Source organism: Lonchura striata, chromosome 3 (assembly GCF_046129695.1).
Source record: "Lonchura striata isolate bLonStr1 chromosome 3, bLonStr1.mat, whole genome shotgun sequence".
Lineage (NCBI taxonomy): Eukaryota > Metazoa > Chordata > Aves > Passeriformes > Estrildidae > Lonchura > Lonchura striata.
Window position 1 is genome coordinate 10,391,280 of NC_134605.1, and position 16,034 is coordinate 10,407,313.

Sequence of the window (16,034 nt, forward strand, 5' to 3'; positions counted from 1 at the left end):
TAGATTGAAAGATGACATAGCAGAAGCATACCAAATATACTGTGGGGAATGTGAAATGAATGCTCAAATTCATAATTTGAAATAGTACAGGAGCAGGACAGGATTTGGGGTGAAAGCTGTTTAATACCAGAGGTGTAACTTTCTTTTATCAGTTTATTATTTTGTATGAAAGTATTTGTGTAGGTTGCAAGCTCTATGTTAAGGAGGAGTGAAATATAAATAAGAAGTGCTTATCAAATGTTGTTTTTCCAAAGAAACACTATCTTATTTCAAGGATTAAGTCAACCACTGGTTGATAAAAATTAAGAGACATTCTTAAAAATATATGTACATTTCTTATGGTTTGCAGCTGGCCATTTTCAGAGCTGAGATCTCAGAACTGGAATGGACAAATGTCTCTTCTCTCTATGTTATTTTTTGTTTCTGTCACTTGTGCTGGATTCATGAGTATTTCTCACATCCTTGGGCCTTTCCTTTCCCCACAGACATGTTAATGTACTCCCCCTATTTTGCATTTGCACTGGCTAAGAGTCTGAAGAGAGTTAACCAACATTCTCAAAATCTCATTCTTTTGCAGGTTTTTATTTTTCTCCATCCAGCATCACTGGCTGTCTGCCGTGCCTGTGCCACATAGCTGGGTCTGTGAATCAGATCTGTGATAAACTCACTGGCCAATGTAGTTGCCAAGACGCCTCCGTTACAGGACAGACATGTGAACGTTGCAAAGAACTTTATTTTGGATTTGACTCTGTCACAGGGAGGTGAGTGTTTCTTTTTTTACAGGTCACTTATAACCTCCTTGTTACAGTTTCCTCATGGCTCAGTCAAGGGTTTAGTGACAATGGAAAGATGTGCTCTAGGTAGGTTAACCCTTCTATGAGTTCGTGTGTGCACTCTGATTTACATGTGATACATTACACAATCCCCTGTGCTCCCATGAGCTGAAAAAATTATAAATTATGCCGTGGATTTAAGTAGTAACAGCATGAAAGATGTATAAGGCTAAGTTATAACAATTAGTTAATTGCTCTCCTATGTTTTCTCTGCATTTTCAGTAAAATGTGTTGTTTTCTGAAGTGTTAAACATTGACTATTAAAATGCAGGTAATTTGCCATTCTTACAACTAGTGAATTCTATTGAAGATTTCAGGAAGATTTAGTGGGTGGGGCCGGGGCGAGAAAGGGAAAACTACAGATATCCCTGACTTCCCAAATTTCTTCTGGTAAAATGTTCACTGCACCTTTAATCTCAAAAATTTGTTTTCCTGAAGCAGTGTAATCAACAATTGTTCAACAAATTTGTTATGTGCCACAAGGTAAATTCTACTTCTAATGTAGCCTGGCGTCTTTTCAATCAATATAATTGAAATTATATGGATTCTCTGGATTATAAGGGGAAAACATATCTGTATAGTGCACTGTTATTTCAACTATTGCGCTTTTTTTCCCAGTATAGTTTTTTTTGCCTAATCCTCACAATCTCAATTTTCTTTTAAAATATTGTCCAGGAAGATTGCACACTCTTATGCAATTGTCTTTTCATGCAGACTGATGGTGGAAAATTGTTTTGTTGTATTTGGTATTTTTGCCTTTTAAAAAGCCAAACCCATGTACCACAGGCAAAAGCAAAACCTGTACAATGCTCCCCTCCCTCTGCTCCTCTCCCCTAGCTAGTGTGGGGTATACATGCTTTCAGGCAGTGATTAGCAATGTCATCCTGTGTGTATTTGACATTATTCTGCAGATTTTTCACTTTAACTTTTATGTTACTGTCACTAATTAGGAGACTGTTAAAATTATTTTTTACTGTTTCGGGTCACTGAGGCATCTGCTAATAGCCATAAAATAATCTGTAGAAATAAGGACTTCTATTTTCACTTCCTGTCATTTCTAATGGTGAGAAAGAAAGTCTGTGTAATATTAAAGTTCCCTTTGAAATATATTTCCCTTAATATTAATGATACCTTTTAATTTTAGTTACTTGGAATAGATTCTCCTCTCACCCCTCAGTTTTTGCACATTTGTGCCAAACAATAGCTTTTCTGAGCTATATACTGGCTTTCAAATACCTGCATTTTAACCTGTCTTTTGCAATTCAAAATGTGGAAACATAAATTATCTAGATCCAGACCTTGTTGTAAAGATAGAAAGTTTTTAGAGTTCTGAGATTTGAATCTGAATTGACTTTAATGCCTTAATACTAGTTAATCCTCATGGCAGTATTGAAGACTACTCTGGTTGTACATTAACATGATGAACTTAGGTTGCATTTTCTTGTCTCCCTTTTCATTGTCGTCTTCTTGGACAATGTACCTCTGTTCCTTAGGCAGAAACTTTTATCCACTGACAATGATAATGCAGGTCTTTATTTGTTAATCTATTTTATTCTATTTCTTTAACTGTTAATGTCTTCATAAAAAGAGTAATATGCTTTTTGTTTCTCTATAAAGTTGCCAGGTCCTTTAAGCCATCCTTGCTCCAAGTGTCTTTTAAGGACAGAAAAGGATGTGAGCTATCTGTAGTGGCAAAGACATATCTGTCTGTGCACAGTAGCAGAAAAGAAGAAGAAGCTGTGATACACAGAGATTGTGAGGCTTTAAAATTCTCCCACTCTGAATTTATATGTGAGCTGATTTATTTTTTGGTGTTTTTGAGCTAAAACAGGAACTCCATATTCTTTAATGCATTTCAGGTTATGAAGCAGGAAAAATTTCTTGGCTTTTAACAAATTAGGAATACTGAGTGTTTGCAGCAATCTGAGCAGATCTGTAATGGTTCTGAGCATCTGTACACATTTGAAATGCTTTAGCTCTTTATTGTTTACTATAATGAACTGGTCAATGAACAACACAAATTGTTTATCTATTTATATATATATCTTGACAGATTACTGTTTATGAAATCCATTTAGCAAGTGAGGTTTTCCCATAAGGATGAAAAATGAAGATTTTAAACAGATTGCTGGAGAGGCTCTAACTGCACCTAGAGAGTCAATGTAATAAAGGTTTCTCTATATTAATATTACAAAAACCATTTATCCTCAGAAAATCAATATCACAATTCATCTTGGCATGACATTTCTCTTTCCATGTTTTAAAAGTCTGTTTTCCTTGATTATATATAATTCTGTTTTAATAAAACTCAAATATGTTTGACTCGGAGTACCTTGAAAAAGTAGCATTTGACAAGAATACAGCAAATATTTCTCACATGATTAAAAGTTACTTATATTTTAAAATAATTGGATATGTTTTTTGAAAATTCATAATTGACTGAATCCTTAATTCTGACTGCAAAGTATGAACTATGCCTAACAATAAATCCAGTTCTAGTTTTTTGCAGTTAAATAACATGATGCATATTATTACACAGAAATAATGAGTAATCCTATGGAGCGGAATATGGTGAAATATCTGCTGTTATTTGCAGGATCAGGAGCCTCATTCAGTATAGGTAAAAGGAGGGAGCCTACAGTTTTCCTAGAAGAAAAATGCAACAAGCAGAAAGGAATACCCTGTTTCTGGCAGCCCCACCCTGCCTGAGAACTGTCACTGTATGAGTATTGACTTTGATTGTCATGTGTGAATCATAATCAAGACTAGAATAATCAGGAGACCCTTATTCATAGGAGGTGTAATAATATACAGGAACAATAAGAGAAACTTGTCTTTCTCTGTTTATCTATTAAGAAACTTTTGTCAACATCCCCCCCTACAAAATAATCAGCATATAATGAAATTACAAAATAATAATAAAATACTGTCTTACTGAGCAAATAATTTTTTTGGTAGCTAAACTTGTTTTTTGTTAAAATACTCTAAACAAAACCTCTATTTAAACGGGGATTTGGATGCACTGTCTGTAGATTAAAAGACTTTTGAAAAAATTGCCCTTTTCTCTTGACTGTAAAAGAGAGCGAACTGCAGTATAGTGGTTTCCAAGAGAGAATGTATTTTATTTATTCTCAAAAGGATATTAGTCCATAAAACAAATTTGCAGCTTATTTTGCAGCTTTAGCTTTTATCAGCCTTTTTAAGGGTGTTAAATGATTCCCCAGGAGATCACACAGCACGAGCTGCTGTGGAGTAGAGGAACTCTAATACAGAGAGCTCTGTGATAGGCAGAAAACCTATGTGAAGAGTTTCCTTAAGCTTGTTTAAAAATCTGTCACATTTAATGCATATTTCACTGATTATTGACCTGAATTTTAGTGTCCTAATGTGAAAACAGTTTCCACCTTCCCCTCCTCTCTCCCTTGCCTTAAGAAGATGATACCTAAAATATAATTGAATTCACTTTTTTTTCTGCTTTCATGAAGACAGTAGGAGATACAGACTAAGGTGTGATGGTGGTGACTGGGAAGATGGCAAAGTAACGTGTGTAAACCACCACATATTTCCTTGGGTCTGGTGAAACTGGCCAAGGAAAGATCAGCCAAATATAAATTGACTCTTGTTTAGTCTTTGGGTTAGCAGAATAAAGGGGGCATAGCATGACTGCCTTGGACTTCTCTGGTGGCTTCTTTTTGCTGCTTCATCACCTTGGGACCTGGCATCTGGAGAAATTTAAAATTCCCTTGAAGCTGATGTTGCTTATGCCTGAGGATTGGAGTTTTCCAGCTCAGGACAAGGGGAGGGAAGTGCAGACTTCTCAGTATGTTTTATCTGCAATGTACTTTCCCACCTGTTTCCCAGATCATGGCTTTTCAGAGCTCTTTTAGTCTGCAGCAATTAAAATACAGTGAAATTAGAATCTAAAGTGGGAAGTTTTATTTGCCATTGTTGACTTTGTTATAAGTAATAATGGCAGTCTGTATTGCAAGGGGTAGCATAACAGTATGTGTAGTCATTTGCTTTGCTTAATTTCTGATGTATTCAAACTCTTTGAATATTAGTACAATCTGACATTGGTATCTGTGCTATAAATGAGTGTCAGTGGGGAAATAGCATTAGATGAAGAGCAAGGTGATCACAAGAGGTTTCACATGCAAAAGCTAAAGCATAAATGAATCCTGAAAGTATTGTACTGGTGCCAGAGAGATTTACAGAATTGAAGCATGGCATTTGTGTGGCACCAGTGCTTTTAATTATTTTGTTCTTTTTAATTTAAAAATAATATGCTTGCAGGTTTAATTAATTATTCACTGTAGTTATTTCAAATTTTGTCCTTCAGGCTGCAAAGACATTGTGCTTTCTGTTATATTAGTATTTTTGCTGTTTTGTTTCCTCTCATTGTTTTAATCTGAGTTTTTTTCTCTCAGTTTTGGTCACCATTCATTCTCCTTTATTCACAGCATATTATTTTTTTCAACCTTAAATTGCCTTTGTGGGCAAGGAATAGTTGATTTATTTTTCCCAACTAAAGCGTAGTTTTCCTTGAGGTAGAAGGTTGCCTGTTTTGTGTAGGAACCTCTTCAGCTGGTTGCTTATGTATCACTGAACTCTGCAGCTCTCAAGGAAGGTTGTGTGAGGATGTAGGTCTGAGTTCATAATGTGGTTATTACCGAATATTATCATCCAGTTTGTGTATGGATCAATATATATAAAAGCTCTTTAATTCTAAGCCATAGTTATATAAATTAGGATATTTTTCTGGCAGTGAAATACTTATTTTTATAGTGGGCACCATTTTTGTAAGTTTATTTTAATCATGCTAATAGGTTTTCTGCTCTGTTTCAAACTACTGAACTGTTTATGATGTTTTAATTATGTTGCCCAAGAATCTTTTAAACAAAACCCTACTGTGCTTAACTGAAGTGTTGATGTGCGTTGATGACTTCCTTGATTTGTTTTTGTTTATAGATGTCAGCACTGTAATTGTCATCCTGCAGGAGCCATTAGTGGAACTTGTCATCTTGTTACTGGACAGTGTGTTTGTAAACAATTTGTAACTGGCTTGAAATGTGACAACTGTGTTCCAGATGCCAGTAATTTGGATGTCCACAACCTCTTTGGCTGCAGTAAAAGTAAGTGGATGTTATGTCTTAAAAGCATGTCTTTCAAATTAAAGTTTTTAATCGATTTAGTGAGTATTGAATTAGGTCAGCAGTCAATTATTTCCTCCCCACCCCCAAATATAGGGTCACCGAAGTTCAGGTGATTTTTACTGTATGGTAGGATTGTTTTCTAGAGAGATATATAGAACCCTTTGTGTCACACACACCTTAGGCTTGCAGTTTAACCCAGGGGAGAAGTGACAACCCATAATTTCCTTTCACATTTTCTTAGTAGTGCCCAATCCATAGTTCACCTTTTTGTCATGAATGCAACAGTATTTGTACAACTTACAGCTTAGCCCCCTTTCCTGCTACTGACAGGAGGCAGGACACCTGCCTTCAGAAGGTCTGAAGAAAAGAAGGCTTTTGAAAACCTGCTCCTGGGGATGAGTTCCAGATATTCCCCTTCTGGAGCACTTTTTCAGTCAGTTTGGAAAAATATGTGATGTGATGTAAAAAAGCATCATAAATTGGTGTGTGTGAGGTGGGGAAAATGAGGGTCAGATATGAATTGTAATGAAAAAATTGCAGTGAAGCATGCGGATATGAAGATCACCAGCACAAAGTCTCCAAGTTGTCAGAGTTATTAAAGAAGAAAAGGCAAAAGTATATGTCATAAGAAAGTTGAGTACTTAAGTTGTCTTTGGGTCAGTGTTCAGACATGGGTTTTGAGGGCATCATGTTGTGCAATACCAAACCATGTGAGAAGGAGCTCAGCTCACTCTGGAAAAGCTGTGTTACATTTTGGTGGCACACCTTACTGCCATACACACTTAACAGCCCAGTCTAGGAGGTCCTGTAAGGAATGAGTGAGGAACTCTGCAGGTGCTGACTGGACATTTCTGTCAGCAGGCCTAATTAATAGTGGCCACACTGGTGATACTGTGACAGCTAGCTCAGGTAGCCATGTGTAATGCAGCAACAGGGTTAGACATTCCCAAGTTATCTCTGGAATATGTTTCTGGATCTTCCTTCAACAAAATATTTCTTTGTGTGTTCTGCATGAGTGTTTATATGATACTTATAACTATGATATATGAAAACCACAGATTTGCAAGCACAGATGTAAATGCACAAAGTGTTTACAGGTAGAGACAGCTCTCACTTTGATATCAGTTTGTATTTCATTGTAAATCCATTTAAATTTCAAATATATGCATTGTAGAATGCACAGCATTATAAATGGTCATAAATATCCTAGAGACTGATTTGTTTCCAAAGACAATTTTTTTTAGCTTTCCTCAAAATTTGGAAGTATTTAAATAGTTTTGATTCCCTTTTCCCCAGTCTTCTGTCAAAAGCACAGTGTCTGTTCATTGTTCAGGCAGTTGATTGGCTCGTTGTTTCTTTAAAAAATGTAAGATGTTTCAACTGAATATGTAATAATAGTCATACACGGCACTTTTATGATGCTGTTCATCTTCAAAGTGCTTTACAAACATAAGCCAACCTACTTATTTGTGTTGGGATACACATTGGATAAAGGTCAATAGCAATTCAACTATAAAATTGATTAATAATAGTATGACATAGAAAAAGAATATTATAGATTTTAGTTAGATAAAAGTACATCAGACAGTATTCTAAATGACAAGCGGAGTCCTCTTCTGGACATAGAGGATATAGCAATTGGAGTGTTTTGGTTATTCCTACCAAAATATTTGAACTTGTTGCACACATATGGAGCTTTGCCTGGCTTGGCATTTCTGATTATTTTCATTGCAGAACAGCATTTTGTTGACACATTTGTTACTGGTTATATGTCTTTGCCAAGGGGAGCAAATTTAAGTTACTGTCAATGTCCAAATAGTGTTCTTTAAGGAAAAGACCTTTCTTCTTAGCAATTATTTTACTTAACAGTATCTTAGATGCTGCACAAAAATATACAATAAAGTACTTTGCTTACATATTTAAAATTCAGAGCAGCAAACCTATGGAAGCAATATGCAATAGCATGAGACTGCCAGTGGAGAATGAAGGTGGTGCTGGTAAATTGCTGTGATTGCTTAGGTCTTGTAAGTATGTATTTCATGGAGAGAAATTTTTTTAAATGCCAGAGAGATTTAGGAGCACTTGATTCCTCTGATTCTCAACCTTTAATCCTGTAGACCCTTTAGCATACATTCACTGCCTAAGTGAGATGAACGCCAGAGCTGCAGATAGGCAGCAGAACAACATATGCTTTTTAAGGGGAGATGATGATTATGTTCAGTTCAATCCAATGAATTCTAGAAATATTTTTGCTATTTCTTGGCTGAGAGACTGCAGTAGAAGCAGGGCTTTTCATTATCTTATTCTAAATAGCTTCATCTCACTTTCTAGATTTGTATTAAAAACCTGTATATAGTGTGCCCGCTGATTTTGGCATAAGTCTACATCTATCACTTGTGTGGCTTGAGGTCCTCATGACATTTGCTGTCTGCAACTTCTTTGCTTATTCCTTGTTAGCTTGGCTAAACAGATTTTAGTATTTAACTTTTAGTGATACTAAGCAAATATCCACATAATGAAGAGGATGATAGTTTATAAAAAGAAGATAACAAAATCTATGCTTCTAATCTTGGTGTTCTCCTATAATACTTAATGTGGGAGAGGAAAGTTAATTGGGTAGTTCTGAATCTAACACCTGCTAGCTTACTCCATGTGCTGATTTCTGTGCTGCCCTGGATTATTCTCATTCCTTAAGCAAAATGTTTTCCTCTAGATCCACACTCCCCTGGTGAAGAGGATGGGGAAATGGCACAGTCTGCCACTGATAGCAGTTACTATCTGCCAAAACAGACCTGTCTTGTTCTGTGCTAATGTATGGCATAAGGAGGGACAGAGAGTAGGGCTTTCCTCAGTGTAACTGGGTTACTGGAGGTCCTACAGAAAGCTGTGGACTCATGCTCTGACCTGAATAATAACATAAATATAGAATTATGGAATTATCTAGGTTGGAAAGGACCTTTGAGATAATTGAGTCCATCTATCAAAATGTATGTTTATATGTGTGTATATATGCATATAAAATTTAATTTCTGAGTATTAGCTATTACCTTAGAAGGACTATGATCACACACTGGATGACAAAAGAGCCATAGGAGGGATTTTGAATTCTCTTTCTTAAAATGTGAGGCACTTGGCTTTTGAACTTCAACTTCAAAACTTTGTTTTTCTCTTTATTGATACTAGTGCAATTAAGTAGCACATTTTTCAAAGTTAATGGAGGCGGTAGCAGAGTCATATTTTGGCAAAGTAACACGTCAAGCTGATTTCTTAAACTGCTAGATATCTTGCCCTCATGGGTTTCAAGTTCACTGGAAACAAATGGAAGTGAATTGCCTAAATGAACTTCGAAAATTTTCCCTTTATGTGTTTGTGATTTCATTATATTAAGTAAGCTTATTTTAACACTTCAGTAAAATCTGGACTTAGTTGGACTTTCAGTTTGTATTTTACTGGAGGAAGTTATGCCTGGTCTATGCTAAAATGGAATGAATCCTCTGAAAAAGAAAATCCTAACTGAACTAGAAACTTCAATAATGTAACCATATAAATAGGTTCTTGTTTTGTAGAGACCTTGAAGTACCTTTAAAAAAAACCAACCCTACCTGTTTGGAAAACACTTGCTTTATTTTGGGGTGGAAAGGGGGATTAATTTATTAATCATTTGTTTAAATATATACACTTTTTTCATGGATAAAAAGCTTTGTTGGAGAGCATTTGGATGGATTGGTTTAGTCTTTAGTGTCTTGCCTGGATGACTGCATTTTTATGCAAAAGGTGAAGAATGCTTAGCAGTTTTTTTGCATTTTCTCACTAGATTTGTGTGATTATTGATTACTTTAATTTTTACATCCTCAGTTTTTGTGTATGTTTTAGCTCCTTTCCAGCAACCTCCTCCTACAGGAGAAGTTCTCAATTCCTCTGTTATCAATCTTTCATGGAGTTCCCCTGACTCTCCAAATTCTAACAGGCTTATTTACCAGCTGTATAGGGATGAGGAAGAAATTTATACAACTGAAGACTACCATCCTTATAGTAAGTAAGGTGGCATCAAAGATTTTGTATTTGTGTGCTTATCTATCTATATCTCTGTGTGGTGTTTCTTAGCTATTTCTCATTCATTCTCTATGGTTTTGAATACATTATCCTGTTTCCCTTTAATGACTTACTCTTCTGTGTTGTTAATTCTACTTGAAAGGAATTAATACTCTAGTCTAAAATCTGGAAAATGGAATAACCTTAAATGGCTGATAATTATTTTACTTTTTAATCTGAAAAACTTCAAAATTGAATTATTGAAAATATTTATTGGAACTATACACAGATACCAAAACCTAAAAGTCAAAGTCACAGATAAAGAATTAGGGTAAACAGAAGAGACCATAATATGCTTAAACTTCTTTTTTCATCTTCTTGGTTTTAAACTGTTAACATATAGGAAAGCTTTTTGTAGCCTCTAACTTTTAGCACCTTCTGCTAAGCTATCAGTGTAGCTCCTGATTTGTCTTTAGCAGCACCACTTCTCTCATGTTGAGGCTTGCCAAGGGATCCTCAGAAGGCAGTCCTAAAGGATTCGACACTCTGTCCAAGCTGGAAAGGCCATTTTGTGCTAATATTGATCCACTTATCAAAGAAAAGGAGATGGATACTGTTTGTGTGTATACATGGCACACAAGTGGTTTTGTTAAGGGGACAGGTGTGGTTTAATGCCACTAAGGTTTGACCTCTGTTCTGGGAGCTTCAGTTTGTTGCAGTTTCTTACCAAAGCAGCATTAACATCTTGTGGTAGTTGAGTCTCTCTAGTTTTTGTGTGTATCCTGGAGAGGAGAGAGAAAAAGAAAAAGAAGCTATTTTTCAATGGAAGCCCAGATCCTTTGGAATGCACCTCACATTTCTATATTTTGGTTCATGCTGCTGTGTTACAGTTCATTACTATGTGGCTTACGTTGTGAGTTTGGGCACTCTGCAGTACATACTGGGAGGAAAGATATGTGACCCCATGTAAGTGTGGGATTAAGTGATTGAGAGAAATATAAAAAAAATGTAGAGAACTAATAGAGAAGATTCCAACACCTTAGTTTGGTTTAAAGGCCTAGCTTTAGTAAAAATATGAATTAATTTTAAAATATAAACTATGCTATTTCATTTTTATACATCTGTTTAATAATGTATTTGAAACAGTGCATTGTTGAAAATGTTATTTCATTATTCTACCTACATACTTTGTAGAAAGCAAAAAAATTCTAGATGTATTTTACTGGATAATGAGACATTAACATGTTTCTATTTAACAAAACATTATCTTCTTAAAAACAGACTTGGTTTCAAAAGGCATTTTTGACGTTTCCTCGAAATCCCCCTAATTAGTGATATGAAATAATCTGCTGGTGTTTGGATATCAAAAATACATTGTTAATACTGACAAAACTTTTCCTAATGTTATTTTTTTCTTAGTATAGTTTGGAATTTGTAATGCTTATGGATTAGCATTGTCTTATGGCTAAATGAGAGTTTTATAGAAAAATTGAACTTCCCAAGGAAAATTAGGAATAATTAGCATGCTGACCTGGATGATAGTATTGCAGAATGCCCAATTAAAACAGTATTTTCTTAAGTGCTCTGCAAAACCTCAGCCTCAGGTTTCCCAGACCAGTCATTATCTTGAGAATAAAATTAACTACTTGCTCTAACCCCAAAAGTTACTAACAATACTAGAAACCCCAATGTTACTAACAATTCTAACTCTAAACTGAGTTTTTTCTCAAATTACTTAAAAATACAAAATCATAAAGTCATTAAGGATGGAAAAGACCTCTAAGATCATTGAGTGAAATGATGAACCCAGCACTGCCATGTCATCTCTAAGCCATGTCCCCAAGCACTGCATCTTTTTTTAATACTTCCAGACATCTTGAGTCTACCACACTTCCAGACAGCTCATTTGAAAGCCTGACTACCATTACCATGAATAAACTTTTCCTAATATTTAATCTCCTTATACCAAATACCCAGCCTTCTCTAGCACAATTTTTGTTCCCCAGCCCTGCCTGAAGTACCATGGTTTGCAAGCTTGAAGATGACATAACATGGTTGCATTATTGCTGGACTCCAGTGATAATGTTGTAATTGCTATAAAGAGTTGAAGTACTGTAAGCAGTTACTGGGCTGACTCTGCTGCTTTTGTGCTACAGTGTCAAAGGTTGAATATCCAGCAATACTCAGGGTTTTGTTGTTCTCTTCTTTAAGTTGTATTCAGGGCAAGGCTGGCTTGCCAGTGTGGATGTACAAAGAGAACATAGAAATAGGTTCATCCACTTCATTTGCTTTGCAAAAGTTGATCTGTGCTCTGACATATATTACTCAATGTTAACTATTTCTTAAGGCAAAAGAATGTAGGGTGTTATGGTTGTACATAAATTCATACTGTGCTGTGATGACTAAGATGTGTAACTGCTTCTGGGATATGCACAGGAACAATTAATGGCAATTGGTACTAAAAAGTTGCTAAAAAGGCTACTAACTAAGGATAATGGAAAGTAGGTGTGACAGCAGCTCTCTGGTCACAGACAGCAACAGGTAACTTTCCAAAGCATTGTACTGGTAAAAGTTTGTGAGAAGATCAGAAAAGAATGAGAATTCTTACCTTACCTTGCTGCATCTGGTATTGTAAACATATGGACTGTGTTATGGAGATTTGTTTACCAAAGGGTGGTTTCTTAATTAGCCAATGGTGATGGTGTTTGGATTGGAGGACCAGTTAGGTCCAGGTATATCATAACTGTCTATAAAAAAGCAATGGGTTTCTTAGTAAAGATATATATGACCCACCATCTTTGAATCATGGAGTCTGTGCCAATTATTACCTGACCAAGGGCCTGTTTGCTGGGACAAGTAGGGGTGAGGAAGGTAAGTATAAGCTTTGTATATATATTTTTAATAATTATTTGCAGTTTTGTCTCACTTCTTATCCAAGATAAATGCTTTTCAAATGAGGTTTTAAGCATTGTTGTAGAAGTGAGGAAGTGAAAGCACATGAAGTTGAAATATTGGTGTTATGCCATCAAATTAATAAAAAAAAGAGGTCTGAAAGTTTGCATAATGGTTTGGGGTTTTTTTCTAAATTATATTCACTCATATTGATGCTGATTTACATTTGAAATAATTATTTTGAGGAAAAGGAGGAATGAGAAGATAATTGTATTAATCTTCATGATTAAAGCAGGAACTAGAAGTTCAGTGAAAAAATAGTTTCTCTCTTTTAATGATGCTAATGTGCAGTAGAAGGTAATAAAGGATAAAGGGGACCATTTTTTCCTGTGCTAAAAAAACCTGAGAACTTCCAGTGTTTATAATCTCAAGAAGAGCACGTGAACAGTCATAAATGTGTATTGGATTAGAGCTGGGCAGACTTTAGGTATAGCAATTGAGATTACTTTTAACGTTTTAAGCTGATACAGTTTTCTTCTCACCTGTTTGTTTTAGGTGTTCAGACCTTCACCGATACCATGTTAGCTCCATACACCTTCTACTCCTATTATATCCAAGCCAGCAACGTTCATGGTTTTACAAGAAGTGACTCAGTGACTTACAGAACAAAATCTGGGACTCCTGTAGGAAGCTTGGATTTGAATCCTGTCTTTCCTGTTAGTCACCACTCTGTTTTACTTTACTGGACAAGTGTCTCCAATGAGTCTGGGCCCATAGAGAAATATATTTTGACTTGTACTAGCACAGTTGATCTGCAGCCTTGTGGTCAGTATGAAGGCTTAAAGACTTCAGCAATTATTTGGAACCTCAGTCCATTTACAAAGTATGTTTTTTCTGTGCAAGCTTGTACTAGTGGAGGCTGCTTAAAGAGCCAGCCAGTAACCGTAGTTACTGCACAGGCTCCTCCAGAAGGGCTGCACCCACCGACTGTGGAAACCATCAGCTCTACAGAACTGGCTGTGGAATGGTCACCACCTGAGAAACCAAATGGTAGGATATTGTCTTTACTTTTGTCAATCAAAGTCTTTGCAAGGGAAAAGCAGTATTTCCTCAAATCTCATTTAGAATATCCCTGTTCATGCACCATGCACTGAGAAATGAAGTAAGGCATTTTCCTAATTTGCCTATTTGCCATTAAGTGTATCCTCACAGTCTGTATTTTATTCTTCCAGAGTCCAGAAATCCACTGACTGTTTGGTCCAGGATTTAGCACTCAGTGGCATCTGCTGCAGCAAAAATCACATTTATAATCAAACATTTACAGTAAAATTAATTTTTCCTAATTTGCCAGATTGCTTAGTTCAGACAGATGTGGTAGTATTGCCTGATGAAAAATAAATAAGCAGATAACAGTTATGGAAAAAAATCTAAGAATTAACAGAGAAGTCTGTTTTTGAAACCATCAGTCATGTGCAGTAGCCAATTCTATTACCAGTATAACTTTGTTAGGGATTAGGTGATTGCCAAGAGTTGCTGGTCTGACTTGTGTAATAATATTTTGGGTTTTTGAAACTGAGAACACAGCTGTTGTAGGATACTTCTGTGATACCACAGATTTTATTGGTAAAACTATCTTTTAATATATGAGCAATGGAGTCTTGTGAACTTACACTAACATGCACAAGTATTTGTGCATGTGAAAACAAACATTTTTATCTGTTCACAGAATGGGCATCTGTCTTTGGGGAGCTCAGCTTTCACTTTGAGCATCTCATTTTCCAGCTGTTTCCAGATTGGACAGAAAGATGGCCCACACAAGAATAACTATATATTTAGAGAGGCAGTTTCTACAATGCAGATAATGATATTTACTGTTGGCACTGCAACCTGTGTCATACACTCTTCACAGTTCATAGCCATGACATGCACCTAATGTGCACAAGCAAATTTAAGCAACATTCTCATATTTGCCTTGATATCTGGTCAGAATTCCTGGTCTCTCCAAAGACAAAAGCTCTTTCTCCCAACAAGCAACCTCTTTAGTTTAGTCCATGAATACAGACTCAAATGCATAAATTTTATGGCCATTATCTCCTGGCTTTGCAAGAAATCTCTGATAAGATTTCTTATGATCTTATAATTAAACTACTTTCATGATCCAACCTAAATCATATATTACTTCATACCACAACACTGACTGGTTTTGTTTACCCCAGTGTGGTGAGGCCTTCCTGTGTATATAATAAGTTTGCATTGATATAAAACTGATGTGCATGTATCTCCTATCCAGTAATATGTTTTAAAATGTTTGCATTAAAATAATTAAAATATTATTCAAAAGTTATCTTTGTGTTAAAAAAGGGAAAAAAGTGTAAAAATTTGGTATTTTACTAGAACTCCAGATATCTTTTAATTTCACCATTTTTTCTGGCCTTTTCCTCTAGGTATAATTATAAGATATGAACTTTACATGAGGAAAAAATTAAAATCAACTGAGAACTTTCTTCCTCCTGAAATTCGTATTTTCCAAAGCAGTGGATGGCTCAGTCCTCAACCAGTTGTGGAATCTCAGAATGAAAATGCCTTGGCTCCACCACAGACCAGCACCACAGTCATTGATCTGGAGCCATTCACAGAGTATGAATTTTATGTGCTAGCAGTAAACATGGCAGGTAGCATATCTTCAGGTTGGACATCACAGCGAACAGGAGAGGCTGGTAAGCACTGGTTATTTGACAGAAATGAAAGGAAAATGTAGATTAGCATGTATTCTTAGTGTTCAATGAAAGTGTCTAGTGATGGTTAACTAGGGCTATTTTAACTAATTAAAGATAGGTCAGATTATCTCAGAACTGAGCATGAAAAACAAAAGCATTTTCTTCACCATAATATCATATTGTTGAGGAAAATAATTCATGTCAATTAGCCCTACATTTAAACTACAAGATTGCAAAATATGCCAAGCAAAGTTTTAATTTGAAAACCTTTAGAGGGTTACCTTTTCAGGAGTATAGTGCTTGAAACTTCTGCTGAGACCCCATTAGTGAGAGGTGCCTCTATGTGAGTTAAGGTTCAGATGAGTCCATATGCCAAAGTCAATAACATGGATTTTATTTAACAGGAA

At 35.8% G+C, this 16,034-nt stretch overlaps 1 protein-coding gene across 2 annotated transcripts in view; it reads left to right on the forward strand.

Moving 5' to 3' along the window:
* The window catches only part of USH2A (usherin), a 373,252-nt gene that overhangs the window by 67,475 nt on the left and 289,743 nt on the right, over positions 1-16,034 (forward strand). For both annotated transcript variants that reach the window (XM_077781882.1, XM_031504249.2), the window contains 5 exons: positions 578-761; positions 5,802-5,965; positions 9,860-10,018; positions 13,466-13,960; positions 15,355-15,627. In XM_077781882.1, the coding sequence (XP_077638008.1) occupies positions 578-761; positions 5,802-5,965; positions 9,860-10,018; positions 13,466-13,960; positions 15,355-15,627 (1,275 nt within the window). The remainder of the gene's footprint in view (positions 1-577; positions 762-5,801; positions 5,966-9,859; positions 10,019-13,465; positions 13,961-15,354; positions 15,628-16,034) is intronic.